Source organism: Prionailurus bengalensis, chromosome C1, assembly GCF_016509475.1.
Source record: "Prionailurus bengalensis isolate Pbe53 chromosome C1, Fcat_Pben_1.1_paternal_pri, whole genome shotgun sequence".
Lineage (NCBI taxonomy): Eukaryota > Metazoa > Chordata > Mammalia > Carnivora > Felidae > Prionailurus > Prionailurus bengalensis.
The window spans coordinates 14,602,771-14,616,189 of record NC_057345.1 but is presented as its reverse complement, the minus strand read 5'-3'; the positions used below and the strand labels follow the sequence as shown (position 1 = coordinate 14,616,189).

General features: G+C 56.2%; 1 protein-coding gene across 2 annotated transcripts; it reads right to left on the bottom strand.

Moving 5' to 3' along the window:
- Positions 1-1,305: 1,305 nt before the first annotated feature.
- Positions 1,306-12,398, bottom strand: PLA2G2F (phospholipase A2 group IIF). Of its 2 annotated transcripts, none has more exons than XM_043573935.1 (5): positions 12,156-12,396; positions 11,472-11,524; positions 8,724-8,868; positions 7,706-7,815; positions 1,306-5,619 (listed from the first exon to the last, which is right to left on the bottom strand). In XM_043573935.1, the coding sequence occupies exons 1-5, from the start codon at positions 12,269-12,271 to the stop codon at positions 5,408-5,410; spliced, it is 636 nt and encodes a 211-aa protein (XP_043429870.1). In that variant the 5' UTR covers positions 12,272-12,396; the 3' UTR covers positions 1,306-5,407. The 2 variants fall into 2 exon arrangements, with proteins under 2 accessions (XP_043429870.1, XP_043429871.1); XM_043573936.1 differs by lacking the exon at positions 1,306-5,619 and adding an exon at positions 7,347-7,623 and having other exon boundaries at positions 7,661-7,815; positions 12,156-12,398.
- Between the last annotated feature and the right edge of the window lie 1,021 nt (positions 12,399-13,419).

Below are 13,419 nucleotides of genomic sequence, written 5' to 3'. Positions count from 1 at the left end.
ACTCTAAAATTTTAGCCATGAATCAGTAAAACATAGTGATGCAAGCTCCCTGGTTGATATAAAATAGTTAGATCTCCTCTTTATTCCATTATATATATATATAATATATATATATTATATATATATGTATAAAACTTTATTTATTTTTGAGAGAGAGAGAGAGAGAGTGTGAGCAGGGGAGGAGCAGAGAGAGAGGGAGACACAGAATCCGAAGCAGGCTCCAGGCCCTGAGCTGTCAGCACAGAGCCCGATGTGGGGCTCAAAATCACGAATTGTGAGATCATGACCTGAGCCGAAGTCGGACTCTCAACCAACTAAGCCACCCAGGAGCCCCTCCATTTTATATTTTTTATCTGAATTGGGTTTCTGGCAGATGGGACGTTAAGGTTGTTTATTCAATGAGAGCTGAAGCTTTTTACCAATGTTTGTGGAGGAGACTTTTAAGCTTTTCAGTTGCCCTGATGTGTACTTCTCAGGAGGCCATGGAATACATTTTAGGTGAGACATTGAGGGGACATCAGCAGCCACCTGGATGTCTCCAAAGCCCATAAGTGGATAAAATATCCCAACTATTTCCAAAGAGCATTTTCCTTCTTAGTTTCAAGTAGTTGTTTGAGAGTCCCTTGAGAACCCATGATGGGGGAAGGGAGCTGAATATTCAAATGCCCAAAGGAGTGGAATAGGCAGGGGAAAATTCTGGCAAAAGGAGACAGAGGGAGGGAAGAGGCAGAGGTTTGAAGGGGTCCCATCAGCAGATTCAAGGGACCTACCTGAAGGGAAAATCAAAGGCTGTAGGAGGGGATGTGGGAGAAGCGAGGTCTTAGAGGGAGCAGTGAAGTTACAAATTCGGCAGAGGTTTGGAATGAGGGGCTTCAGGCGACTGAGAAGTTTCCTTGGAAGAAGCAGGATCAAATAGAATAGAGAGGCTTCCCAAAGAGCCAGGAAAGATATTCCAGTCTCGGGAGTCAGGGAGGGAATCCCCACTCAAAAGAAAGCCAGGAAGAAAGACTTTGAGCCCGGTAGGTATCTGACAAACAAAGTACTCTCATCCAGCTTCACAGAGCAAACTCAGAACCTTAAGAACCAAAGCCTTGTCTTTGCTGTACTTCAGTGGACATTTACCTGGAGCGCTGACTCAGGAGTTGGGCTCACAAGAGATCCCCAGTCAATTACTCAGGACTGAAGACAAAGGCTCCCAGACGTCCACCTGGGGTCCCGGGGTGAAACGACCAGGGTCCAATGATAAATCTGATCTCGTGCAAGTCATAGCACCGTGGCTATTAGAAAACAAGACCCAGGCAGCAGTTTAAGTGATAAAAACAGGTTTTATTCAAGAATGATCACAGCAGGGGCCAGGATAGAACTGGGCTCAATTCTGAATACAGTTATGAATCCTCACTTTTCTTAGGTGGGGGTTTATAGCCAAGGAGTGGGGAGGGGAGCTGGTGGATGGAAGATTGCTAAGAGGGTTGGATGATTCTTGCTAAACTGACCCTAACAAGATTCTTGCTAAAGGCAGGCCTGGGTGATCAGGAACCACCTGGGAAATGGTGGAGGGTGACGAACTTGGCCAGATATTGAGGGCAGGAGGGGATTCTTGCTAAAACTGGGCAGTGCTCAGATGGATGCGGAAACCCTAAGGTGTAAGCCTGGTTGGGAAAGGTCTCAGAGGATCCTAACTAAAGTTTGGTCAAGGACAGAGTCTTTGTCAATGGCAGCTCCAGACCAGTGGAAGCCAAGTACAATCCTTCCTCAAGGGTTAGCCTAAAAGATCTCACTAACTTGGAAGGAGTCCTGAAGAAGCAAAGAGCCACCCAGATTACAGAAGCAAGGGCCCCTTCCTCAAAACATGTGACCCGCCCCTCTTCTCCACCTCCAAGGACCTTGAACAGGCCATCCCAGCCCCACACCTTATCCCCTTGGGGGCCCCTTCGGGACTACCAAGGACACACTTGGGGCTTCATCCTCCGTGCTCCCCATGACACTGCTTGGCACCATATGTCAAGGTTATCACATGTCTTCCTCCCCCTACCAGCCTAAGGGATTCCTGCAGGTAGAGTCTGTATCTGATTAAAGGTATCCCCACCAAACCCCCTGCACCATGCCTGGTCCATAGAAGACCATCAGTATAGGTCCATTGAATGAATGAACCAATGGATGATCTTGTCCCAGAGTTTTCAAGCTTTTTAAAAAAATTACTGAAGAATGTCTTTTCTTCTTACAGTAGCTCAGGTGAAAGCTCAGTAAATAATACAGGAAAAGCAGAGCTGTTTAATTGAAGATTGAGGTGGGGAGGGGGAGCAGAGTCCCAGGGATCATCCCAGATGTGTCCAGGAAAGCACATGGCTTTGGGGAGCACCTGAAACAGCTATTCTGGTCCCTCTACACATGGGGAAACTGATGCCCACAACAGAGAAGGGACATAAGTCAGAGAACGTGCTAAGACCAGGACCTGGTGTCCTGCTGGATTCTCGGTCACTGGTCCCACTGTCTCCACCTGCGCCCACGTCATCATTAAGAAGGTGCAAGGAGATGGGGCTCCTGGGTGGCTCAGTCAGTTGAGCGTCCGACTTCGGCTCAGGTCATGATCTCATGGTTCGTGAGTTTGAGCCCCACGTCGGGCTCTGGGCTGACCACTCAGAGCCTGGAGCCTCTTTCGGATTCTGTGTCTCCCTCTCTCTCTGCCCCTCCCCTGCTCATGCTCTGTCTCTCTCTGTCTTAAAAATAAATAAAAACATTAAAAAAAATTTTTTTTTAAAGAATATGCAAGGAAGGATAGTTACAAGTCAGATGCTGAGGATTCAGACACAGCCCCATCACTTACAACCTGTGTCACTCTGGGCAAGTTCCTGTTCCTCTCTGGGCCTCGGATGTTCAACAGAAAAGGATGGGGTGGAGATTGATGCCTGACAAGCACCCACCCAGCCTAACAGTTATCATTGTCCATCCGCTGGCCCACACCACTTTCCTGATGCTTGTCTCTCTGCTGTAGCAGGGCCACTTTGCCCAGGCGGGGGCAGGAAGGGATTCTGCTTCCCCCTGAGCTGGAGACCCTGGAGGGAGTCTCTGTGCCCTCCCCTGACGCCCAGCCAAAGAGGACCAACAAGAGGGAGCTGAGGCAGGAGGCCTTTATGAGGTTGACGATGGGGCGCCAAGTCCTGTGGAGGACGTCTGGGGTCGCAGCATCTTGGACAGGCTGGGGCAAGGTGAGGGGGGCAGGGGGAGGCGAGACTCCTCGGCCGCAGAATCTCATCCCAACACACTGGCCCAGACTCTCTGGAGTGGAGGTGTGTGCAAGGTAGAGGGGCACAGGCAGAAACCTGGGCTCCCACAGGTGAGGGGCCGGGGCCTCTGCAGACCCCATCTTCTAGTGGACTGTGGCTGCCCCATCCTGGCTCCACCCTGGCTTAGGGGGGGCTTCAGCTCAGAGATAAGGGACCAGCCCAAGATGGCCGGGAGAGGTTAGTTAGTTAGCCAGGGTAGAAGAAAATGTCAGCGGGAGCCTGGGTGGCTCAGTCAGTTAAACGGCCAACTTCGGCTCAGGTCATGATCTCATGACTCATGAGTTCGAGCCCCTCATCGGGCTCTGGGCTGACAGCTCGGAGCATGGAGCCTCCTTCAGATTCTGTGTCTTCCTCTCTCTCTGCCCCTCCCCTGCTCACACTCTGTCTCTCTGTCTCTGTCTCTGTCTCTCTCTCAAAAATAAATAAAGCATTTAAAAAAAAGAAAGAAGATATGAGTGATGAGACACACTGGGGACCACAGCCACCACACCAGGGCCAGAGGAGGTGAACGGTTGGAAGGGCTTTCTCTCACGCATAGTGACAGCTGACTCCAACCACCAAATTCATCCTCAGTCCCCAGGGCTAGCGTTCTAGAAGCTGCAGCAAGGCGAGGCTTCTTCCCAGTCCTGCTATTCTGGGGGGAGATGTTCTCTCCCCACCCCCACTCCTCTGCTGCCTCCGCGTTTCATGACTGGCCCTAGTGACAGTGGATCTACAGGCCCCTCGCAGGGCAGGCCAAGCTTCCTGATGGCTGATGGTGTCTGGGCAGGTCTCAGCGCTGTGTCAGTGTGTCCTCGGGGTGAGGCAGGGCACGCTGGCTACTTGGAGGACGCTGACCTTGAGGTCGAGAGGTGAGGCAATGCAGGAAAGGGGCAGGTGCACCTGGAGAGAGAGCAGTGCTGGCACAGAGTCAGGGAGCTGGCCCCGCGGGGGCTGACTCTCTTCCATCTCTGCCCACAACCCTCAACAGGAACCTGGGCCCAAGGGGGCCCCTGCACCCCAAGGCTCCTTCACCCCACTTCTCCTGCCGAGACCCCTCTGGTCTGGGCGTCTCGCCTTGTCCCGCTTCTCTCCCACCGTCTCCCCTCCCTTCTGTCTCATGCAGTTCCCTCCCACTGCCTTCTGGAATCTTCTCCAAGCCTCCTGCCTGGACCTAGACCCTCCTGCCTTTGTTTCCCCTTCAGGGAGGTGGGTCCCAGCCCTCGGCCTCCTCCCCACTGACAGGGCTTCTGAGACCAGAGTGCAGCCTTGTGTCTCCCTGGCAGGGAGAGAGGGGTCTGGGGTCCTCCCACCCACCGGCCGGCTGCTGCAGGAGGAGAGGCATGGGGGTGGGGTCCGATGCACCTCAGAGCAGTGCCGTATGGCTGGGCCGGGTTAGCAGGGAGGTGGGGGGAGAGATGTGAGGGTGCTGGAGACATATTTGTGGCCCCGTCTTGGTCCCCATGCACCTGAGGGAGTGCCACTGGGCATGGGGGTTCCGTCAGCACCCCCGAGCCTGATCTGAGGCCAGACCTTGTGGCTGAGACACTAGCCCTGTGGCCCTCCTGTGATGTCTGGGCCTGGACTCATGGGCCACCCTGCCCTTAAGGGGGCTCTAAAGAGCCACTAGGCCCTCAAAGCAAGGAGCGCCAGGGGTTGTCCCCTAGGGGCAGCCAAGAGGCCCCCAGAACCTCGGGACCAGCACACTGTCTGGGAACCTGTCTGAGGACACACCAACTCTGGGGCTGTACTGGCAGCTCAGGATCTTGGTCTCTAACCTTGACAGTCAAGCCGAGGAAGTCAGGCTGGGGCCCGTGGCAGAGACCACTCAGAGGAGCCACCTCTTTTCCTCAGGCCTTGCCCTCCACACTCAAGAGAGACCCCAACAGGCTACATGTTTCCTGCCAAGTCTGGGATCAGCGGTAGGACATGGCCACGCCCAGTGCTGGGCTGGAGGGGCCTGGGAGCCACAGTCAGGACCCAGGCCTCCCTGAGTCCTCTGGGGCCGGTCCCCTGGAGAGTTCCAGGGAGGAAGCAGCCAGAAAGCCCTGGGCTCTCAGTCTTCCCCCATCTCCACCTGGTGTGCCTGTCTGGTCCCCAGAGCCAGAACATCCATCCCTCTTGCCCATCAGCCCCGGGGGGCACTAGGGAGGTGCAGGGGGAGTGGGGGAGATGTGCCTGTAGGCCGCCTCCTCCAGGGGCGGCTCGTAGATGCTGCAGTTGGGCGTGGGGCCCTGACAGTAGATGTTGAGGTAGTTGCGATGCTTCTCATTGTACGTCTGGTTCCGGAGGCACAGAACCACGTTCTTGTCACACTCACAGGTCTGCTTGTCACACTCGGTCTCGTTGAGCTCACCTACGCGGGGGAGAGGTTCTGGTGGGTCTCAGAATATGGTCCCCTGGTGGGCAGCACTAACGTCCCTGGCAGTTCGCCCCAGGCCTGCGGGCTCAGAAGCTCTGGGCCGGGCCCTGCAGTTGGCATGACCCGCCATCCGGGTGGCTCTGGAGCATGTTTCCATCAGAAGACCCCGGAAGTCCAACCTGTCATCTTAGAGTCGGGGAAACGGAGGCCCCGGGGACGGGTTTACCTAGGTCACACAGCAAACCCAAGGTGGACCCGAGATAGACACTCAGGTGTTGGGGACTCCCCACCCTAGGCCTCCCCCTTCCATCACAGAATCGCGAGACACCCACCCTGGAGGGAGCTCGTGGTGAGGAGCCACTGAGGAAGGACTCCTAAGAGCTTAGCTCAGGGCCTTTCCCATGAGCGAGTGCTGAAGTCGCCCGAAATCGTCTACCCTGATAGCTGTCAACCTTAGAGGGCACATTAGGAGCCACTGAGTGGCTTGCTGAGACAAAGACGGCTGGGCCCCTGGACCACAGCTTCAGATTCAGTAGGTGTGGGTACGGCCTGCTAATCTGCATTGCTAGTAAGTTCCTAGGGGATGCCGATACTGCAGATTCGGGGAACACCCTCTGAGAACCGCTCACTAGCTCGGTGGTCGGCAGACTTTTCAAACTTTCTATCAGCAGAATACTTTCGCTCAAATGAAACTCTTTGCAGAAGGCCAACATATCAAGCGGCCAAAAGAGAAGCCACTTAAGCTGTGAAATGGGTTAATGGGACCAGCTGGACCACTCAGGAACACCCCCCACCCATCACCTGACTCTAGGAACCCCCAGAACCCAATGTGAAACCCCCCACTTGGGTTCGCCCACCGCCCTTTGAGGATCCTCGAAATGCATTAATGAGGGGACACTCCCTCTCCCAAGCCAGCCCCTCCACCCCACGTTTGAACAGCAGAATATGAGGACCACGGTGCCCTGGGTTCCCAGGGGACCCCAGATGCACCCAGTTCACCACCAGGACTCTTCCCCAGAGAACAGAAGACTTGGGATTTTTTTTTTTCTTTTTTTGCAAAGCTGGGCTTGCTTGCTTTTAGTGAGGGGTAGTGAGCAGAACCTGGTGAAGACAAGGAAACAAAGGGAGCCAGGGGCTGCCCGTGGGACTGGGCCAGGGGACACCCGCCACCTAAGAGGAGGCACATGGGGACACCTGGGCCATTAATGTGGATCCGCACCTCTCAGTTGAGGAATGGCCCAGAGCGTCCATGGTAACCCCACCGGGCCTGGTTCCCATAGCTTGAATTCCTAGAAACACTGAGGGTCTTGGGATGAGGCCACCTTCTGGTAGGGTCCCAAGGACAGAACTAGAAGGAAATGTCTGCTCTGATCCAAACCCTTCCATATATCCACGGGGAGACTGAGGCCAGGTAGGGAAGCACCCTATATAGGGTTACACCACAGGAGATGCTGGCAGAATCCAGGTTTAAACCCAGACCCATGTGTCACCAAGTCTTCCCATCGCCTGATGATCTGGTTAAAAACGGATTCCTGGGCCCTCACCCAGGCCCACTGAATCGGAACCACTCCCTAAGCTCTCCGAAGCTTAAGAATCAACAACTAGGGCAGCAGCCTGCTGATTCGGGCTTGGGGGGATCAGAGCACACCAGAAAGACGTGCGAGGGCCACGGCTAGGGTTCTCAGAGTTAACAAACAAACAAAAACAAGAGGCCTGGCTACTTTGAGTTTCAAACAGTAAATATTTTAGTATAAGTATGTCCCAGTACTACATGGGATATACTTATGCTAATTCTTATTTTCATGCCAATAGTCATTGTTTTTATGCTGGCATTTAATTTTTAGTATGAGTATGTCCCGTGCAATATTTAGGATATACTTATGTGAAAACATGTTTCGTTTACCTGAAATTCAAACGTAAGTGGGCATCCTGTATTTCACCTGGCAACCCCGTGCACGGGGCCCCCCGAGCAGCCTGGGGGCACTGGCAGTCTAAGCCCTTCTTGTGCTCGCTTCGGCAGCACATATACTAAGCCCTTCTCCTGGGTGGGGGAGGGAGGAACGGCAGGGGAGGGACTCACTGCAGGTGATGGAAGTATTGTTCTCGATGGTGTATTCATAGTGGTCCACGTAGGGGTGGCAGCCCAGGTCGAAGAGCTTCTGGTAGCAGCAGTCATGGGCGTGGCAGCACCTAGGGGCAGGTAGAGGACAGCAGGCCCACATAGCCAAGCTTGGCCCATCTCCCACCGGCAGAGACCCCAGTCATCTGTTTCGGTTCCTCGTGGATCAGACCTTCAGACTGAGGCCCAGAGAGGGGCAGTTACTTGTCTGAGGTCACATAGCCAGGCAGAGCCCAGCTTTCCCCCTTGGAGCCCTGGCTGCAGGAGGCAGGAGGTGGGAGGCGTCAGGCTGTCCGATGATGTGGTCAGGATGGGAAGGAGGGTTAGGACTAAGTTGGTGTCAAAGGAGCCTGAGCCTATGAGGAGGCCATGCCCGGCTGGGCACGATGGCCAGGGAGAGACAAAAGTCTGGAGGGTTGAGTGGGCATTGTGGGCGGGAGACAGGAAGCAAGTGTAGTGTGGCCATCCCCATCCCCTCTGGTGGAGGAAGGCAATTAGTCAACATGCATTTATTAAGCACCCCCCCCCCGTGATGCCAGACTTAGCGCTGGCTGCTTTTGGGGAGATAGGAGCAGAAAGTTAAGCCATGGCTTCAGTCTTCAGTCTGATGGAAGAAACACAGCCCTCCATCAAGGCCTCTAGGGTGATGGGAGTGAGAAGGGTCACAGCCCTTGCTTGTGTTGAGCATGAGCTGTGCGTCTGTTGCTCTCACGTGTGTGGGGGCAGGTCAAAGTTTCCTTCCTGGTGAGACTGGGAGTTCAAACGCCTCCACGCCCAAGACTTGGAGATGCACAGTAAAAACCACCCAAGACAGTAGAGGAGGACTTGGGTCAAGGTCAGGCTCTTGGTCACAAACTCATTGAACCAGCCTCATCCTTTGGGGAAAGGACCTTCTCCCCTGTCTCAGAAATGGAGACCAGTCTGACCCTCACTGCCCCCCTCCCAGGCCTGACAGTGGCCCAGGCACTCCGGAACCTACCAGTCCACCTCATCCATGGGCAGCCCGTGCCCTCCTAGTCCACAGTAGCAGCCGTAGCCCACGAAGGACAAGATGGCACTCCTCCCCGTGATGGTTTCCACCATGGACTTCAGGTTAAGCAGGCTGCTGCGGGCTGCGGGCAGGACTGCAAGAGAACCAAGGGGGTGCTGTGAGCTCCCTGCCTGGTGGGGGGCCCCCTCCTGTCTGACTGTCGTCCCCACACCCCAAGGCCAGGGAAAGGAGGAGAGAGGGTGGGCAGAGAGGGAGGAAGGAAGCAATGTATAAAAAGCCATGATGTCCGAGGGCCCTTAGAAGGAAATAGCTATTACTCTTTACTGAGGGCTTCTCTGTGCCAGGTGCTGTCCTGAGCCCCTTCCAGGCATTAACTCATGGAGTGCTGTTGTTGCCCCCACTTTACAGATGAGAAGACTGAGGCCCAGAGCTTACCCAAGTAACTTCCCCAAGAACATCATCAAAAAAGTGGTAGGGGTGGAATTTGCACCCAGGCAGTGAGGTCCCAAGTGACCTGTCCACCATAAGGGGCTTCACAAATGCCACGTGCTCTTGTGAACACAGGGGTTTGATTCTGGGTCCTGGGCTTGGTCTGGCTCCTCTGCCCCCAGTAGGAACTCAGTGTCCCCAGCACGGTCCTGGGGCTCGGGCATCTCACGATGAATCCAGAGACAATGTGGTGGTCCAGTCATTCGGCAAAGACAGACAGACAGACAGACACACACACACACACACACACACACCCTTTCCCTTTGGCCGTGTCTCACCGGAAGCAATAGGTCAATGACCCCCTTCCCACGCCAGCAAAATCAGCAGCCTCCCTGCACCTGCCAGGTGGGTCTGCCCCAGCGACATGCCCTCCTCTCCCCCACTCCCTGCCTCTTCACCCCAGCCTGTGCTGACTCTACATCTGCTCCTGGCTCCCTGCTGAGTCATCCCGGAGCCTGGGGCTCCAGTCCGTATTGGGTGAGGCCAACCCGCACACGGGACAGCCGCTCTAGCCCCACTTAATGGGCCTTGGGAATCCCGCTCCGCCTGAGCCTTCCCGTTTATTGGCTTTGTGACTTTCATCATTACAGAAAATAAGGGGCAAATGAGAGAGGCAACAGGGAAGGAGCTGGGACAAATGACAGGCGACTCTAAGAGGATGGTGGAGAGAGAGGCACATGTCTCAGGTGGGGTCTGAGGCAGGGAGAGGGAGGATCCTGTGTCCAGTGGACCCAAGCCCATCCCTGAGCTGCACAAGGGACGTGAGGGTCGTCGGTGGGAGTAGGACAAAGGGGACCTTAGGTGTGTCCCCCGGCCCTTCCCCCCACGCTGTGCTGGGTCCTGCGACCAGAGGGAAATGTCAAGCAGCTTGGGAGTCAGATCTGGAATCAGACCTGGGGAGTCAAATGCAGACAGCCCTGGGTCCACAAACAGGTCTCTCCACGAGGCCTGTGGTGACCACACGGGCAGGTTGCATAAGCTCCTTGACCTCAACTGTCAAACCGGGGACGGGGACGGGGATGGGGACGATGCCGCTCTCCTGCTGGGCACTGCGAGCAGAGGCTGTGAGGAGGGAGCACCCTCTGTGAACTCTGGCCTCCCGCAGCCCAGCTGTGCAGGTGTTTCCCCCGAGAGACAGCTTCCCCCGCCAGGGCCCTCTGACCAGCAGCTGCACGCAGAGTGGGATGTTACCACGCGAGCCCTCCACACTCACACACGGGGACACACACTCGCCCACAGAGGCCTCGCACGCCCGCACCACACACCCGCCAGTGGAACCACACTCACGCGTGCGGCGTCCACGGGGAACCCAGGGAGCCGAGGCCACGTCCACACTCGCACTCCAAGCAGAAGAAAGCGAGTCGGGCAGACGCCTTAGCGGCCAGCAGTTCGGGCGGAACTCAGAGGCTTGCTGTCTCAACACTCGCTTCAGCCGTCAGGTCAGCCAATCATTGTCACCTCTGGCCACGTTTAACCCTTATTTTGTGCCCAGCGGTTCTTTCTTTGCCCCAGAGCAGGCTGCACTCCGGCGATATGCAACGGGCCGGATGAAGAGTCAGTGACACCTCTAGCCCAGCTTCCACCTCCCGGAGGCACCTGCCACCAGAACACCTGGATGTGTGATGGGGTCACATCTGTGTCAGGAGCCTCAGCTGTCCCCGACCGGTGTTCCCCGGGAGCACCAGCCCTGGGAAAGGAGCCCCCAGACCTTCCTTGCCGACTTCTTGCACACTCACACCGACGGCCCTGGTACATACACACACACACACACACACGCACGTGCACCTGCAGTTAATACACACTTACACATTTTTTGACGTGTGGAGGACACACAGACGCCACTGTGCTGAGACACAACCCCCCCCCCACACACACACAGATACATGTGTATATCCACACCCAACCCATTAGCTCCTGTCTCAGGTACACATGTACACAAATACTCTTATCTACACAAACACCCAGGTTTTCCCGGGGGCGGCCAGACGCCCAGCAAACACTACCATTTTACGATGCTTGCTCAGCCCGGGGCCCTGCCGCCTGGGAGGCTCGTAAATGCCCACGGCCCTTGGTGTGTTTATAGTCGGCAAACAGCCCCAGGTCAGTGAGGGCCTGACAGGGGCCCGAGCTGGGAAGCAGGGGCCCAGAGAGAGCCAGTCAGTGGATGGAGAACCTAGGTGCCCAAGGTCACAGGAGCAAGTGGGGGAGGCGGGGAGAGAGAGGAGTCTCCCCAGAGCCTTTACTCACCGCTGCCGGCCAGGACGACCATGGTGAAGAATTTCTTCATACCCAAGCTGGACCTGAGAGAGGAGAACATCCAAGCCCCGAGCCCGTCCCTTCCAGGCTCCCGCAGCTCCCTTCTGAGGCCCCTACAATGTCATCCCCCCGGGCCCCCGCTCGTGCTGCCGCAGCTCTCGGATGAGCTCCTCCCGCCTGCCCCCCACCCCCTGAATGGACCGTCCCCCGGATGGCAGAGCCAGGAGGCACCGGGAGCCTCCTTCCTCTTTTTACCCCGAGCAGGCTTCTGAGACAGGAAGCTCACCGCCTCATGGGGTCGGGCTACTGTCACAGATCAGAACGAACCCCCCTTCCATAGGCACTCCAGGAAGTCACGTGACCCAACCTGGTGGCTGGGTCTTGCACTTGGAGCCAAGAGACATGGGTCCCCAGGTACTAGTCCCGGCTCTTCTGCCAAAATGCTGTGTGACCTCAGGTAGATCCCATAGCCTCTCTGGGCCTCAAGTGCCTCATGAGGATTGACTGGCTGATCTCTAAAGTCTTCTGGTGCTGAAAATGTACTGACATATCTCAGCCTTCACTCAGAGACTTAGAGCTCTTTTTTCTGGAGACACGGATTCTAGGAGCCAGTTCCCCCAGCCCATCCCTGCTCCTCTCTGGGGAGGATTCTATCCCAGGATAGCAGGCACATACCTCGAGGTTCTCCAAGGAAAAGAGGCCCTGAGACTTGGGCCCCTCCACCCGGAGGGGTGCCTAACCAGCACCTTCTTCCTCAACACTTTGGGGTTGGCCTGTGCCCCATCTGCCATGTTCTGTGTTCTGGGGGTCCAGCAACATAGGGCTCGTAAGGTCCGTGATCGCTCTGAAGGCTCCGGGGAGCAGGCCCCAGTGTCACACTGCCACACGCACACGGCAATGCCCCTGGGCGGGAGGCAGGTGACACACGCCCAGGAAAAAGGAGGCTCCACCCCCTCCCTCCCACAGCCCCCGCCCTGCCCACAGCCGCCCCGCCCCGTCCAGGCCCTGCCCTCGGGCGCGCCTGCAGGTGGGGGTTTCCACACCTGACCAAGAGCTGGCCCTTCCCTGTACATCTGAAAGGAAGTTCGCCCACAGGTCTCTCTCTGTTCCCACCCAAAAGGATGTGAAACAAAACATTATTCAGTCACATTTGTAACTGAACAGCGCTGTGGGCTTGACTCAAGGGGGCATCGGAGAGGCGTGGGACCTCTACAGTGGAGTTTTGCAGTGGGGGACAGAGGCTGTGCTCAACGCCAGACACAACAAAGGAAAGGGGAGTTTGTAGCCAAGGAGCAGGATGGGGGTCCGCAGATGGAAAGTTACTATGTGGGGGCTGTGGCAAGAGGATTCTGGCTAAAGCCACCTAGCAGGACTCTGGCAGAAGGCAGGCCAGACATCACGGGGGAGGGGGGTGGCAGGGGCAGAGGAACCCCATCAGACATCGGGGGCGATCAGACATGGAGGGTGACGGTTCCTGGCTGAGCTGGCTCAGCGAGGTTCTTGCAGAGAACAGGACAGCGCGGAGATAGACGAGGAGTCCAAAAGCCCACGCCTCTTTGAAAAAGAGCTCAAGGGAAGCCCGAACAGGGTTTGGTCAAAGAGAAAGTCTTTGTCGGGAACCCTCTGTGTGGATATGCCCAGGGCCTCCCAGAGCTGGAAGGACCATCGTCCAGAGTCTGCAGAGAACTCTCTACCCACATCTGCAAGCACGTCGGTGTCCACACCTGCCTAAGACTGGAGGAGGCGCCCAGCTCACATCTGAAAGGGGAGCTCATCTGACCCGGGAGCAGGACCTCTCTGCCACAGCACCACTGTGGCGTGCGGCCCGTCGACACCTCTCTGTGGCGGGGGTCGGGGTCCCCTCCCCACACTCCTCTCCCCTAACCTTGCCAAGGTGGAACAACCAGAAATGTCTCCAGACATTTCTAGACGTAACGTT

Excerpts from the sequence above, each read along its gene's own strand:
- PLA2G2F (XM_043573935.1), bottom strand. The coding sequence starts at position 12,271 with ATGGCAGATGGGGCACAGGCCAACCCCAAAGTGTTGAGGAAGAAGGTG. Across the intron at positions 11,525-12,155 it reads TTTCCTTGGAGAACCTCGAG|GTCCAGCTTGGGTATGAAGA; the intron begins GTATGTGCCTGC and ends CTCCTCTCTCAG. Across the intron at positions 8,869-11,471 it reads GGTCGTCCTGGCCGGCAGCG|TCCTGCCCGCAGCCCGCAGC; the intron begins GTGAGTAAAGGC and ends GTTCTCTTGCAG.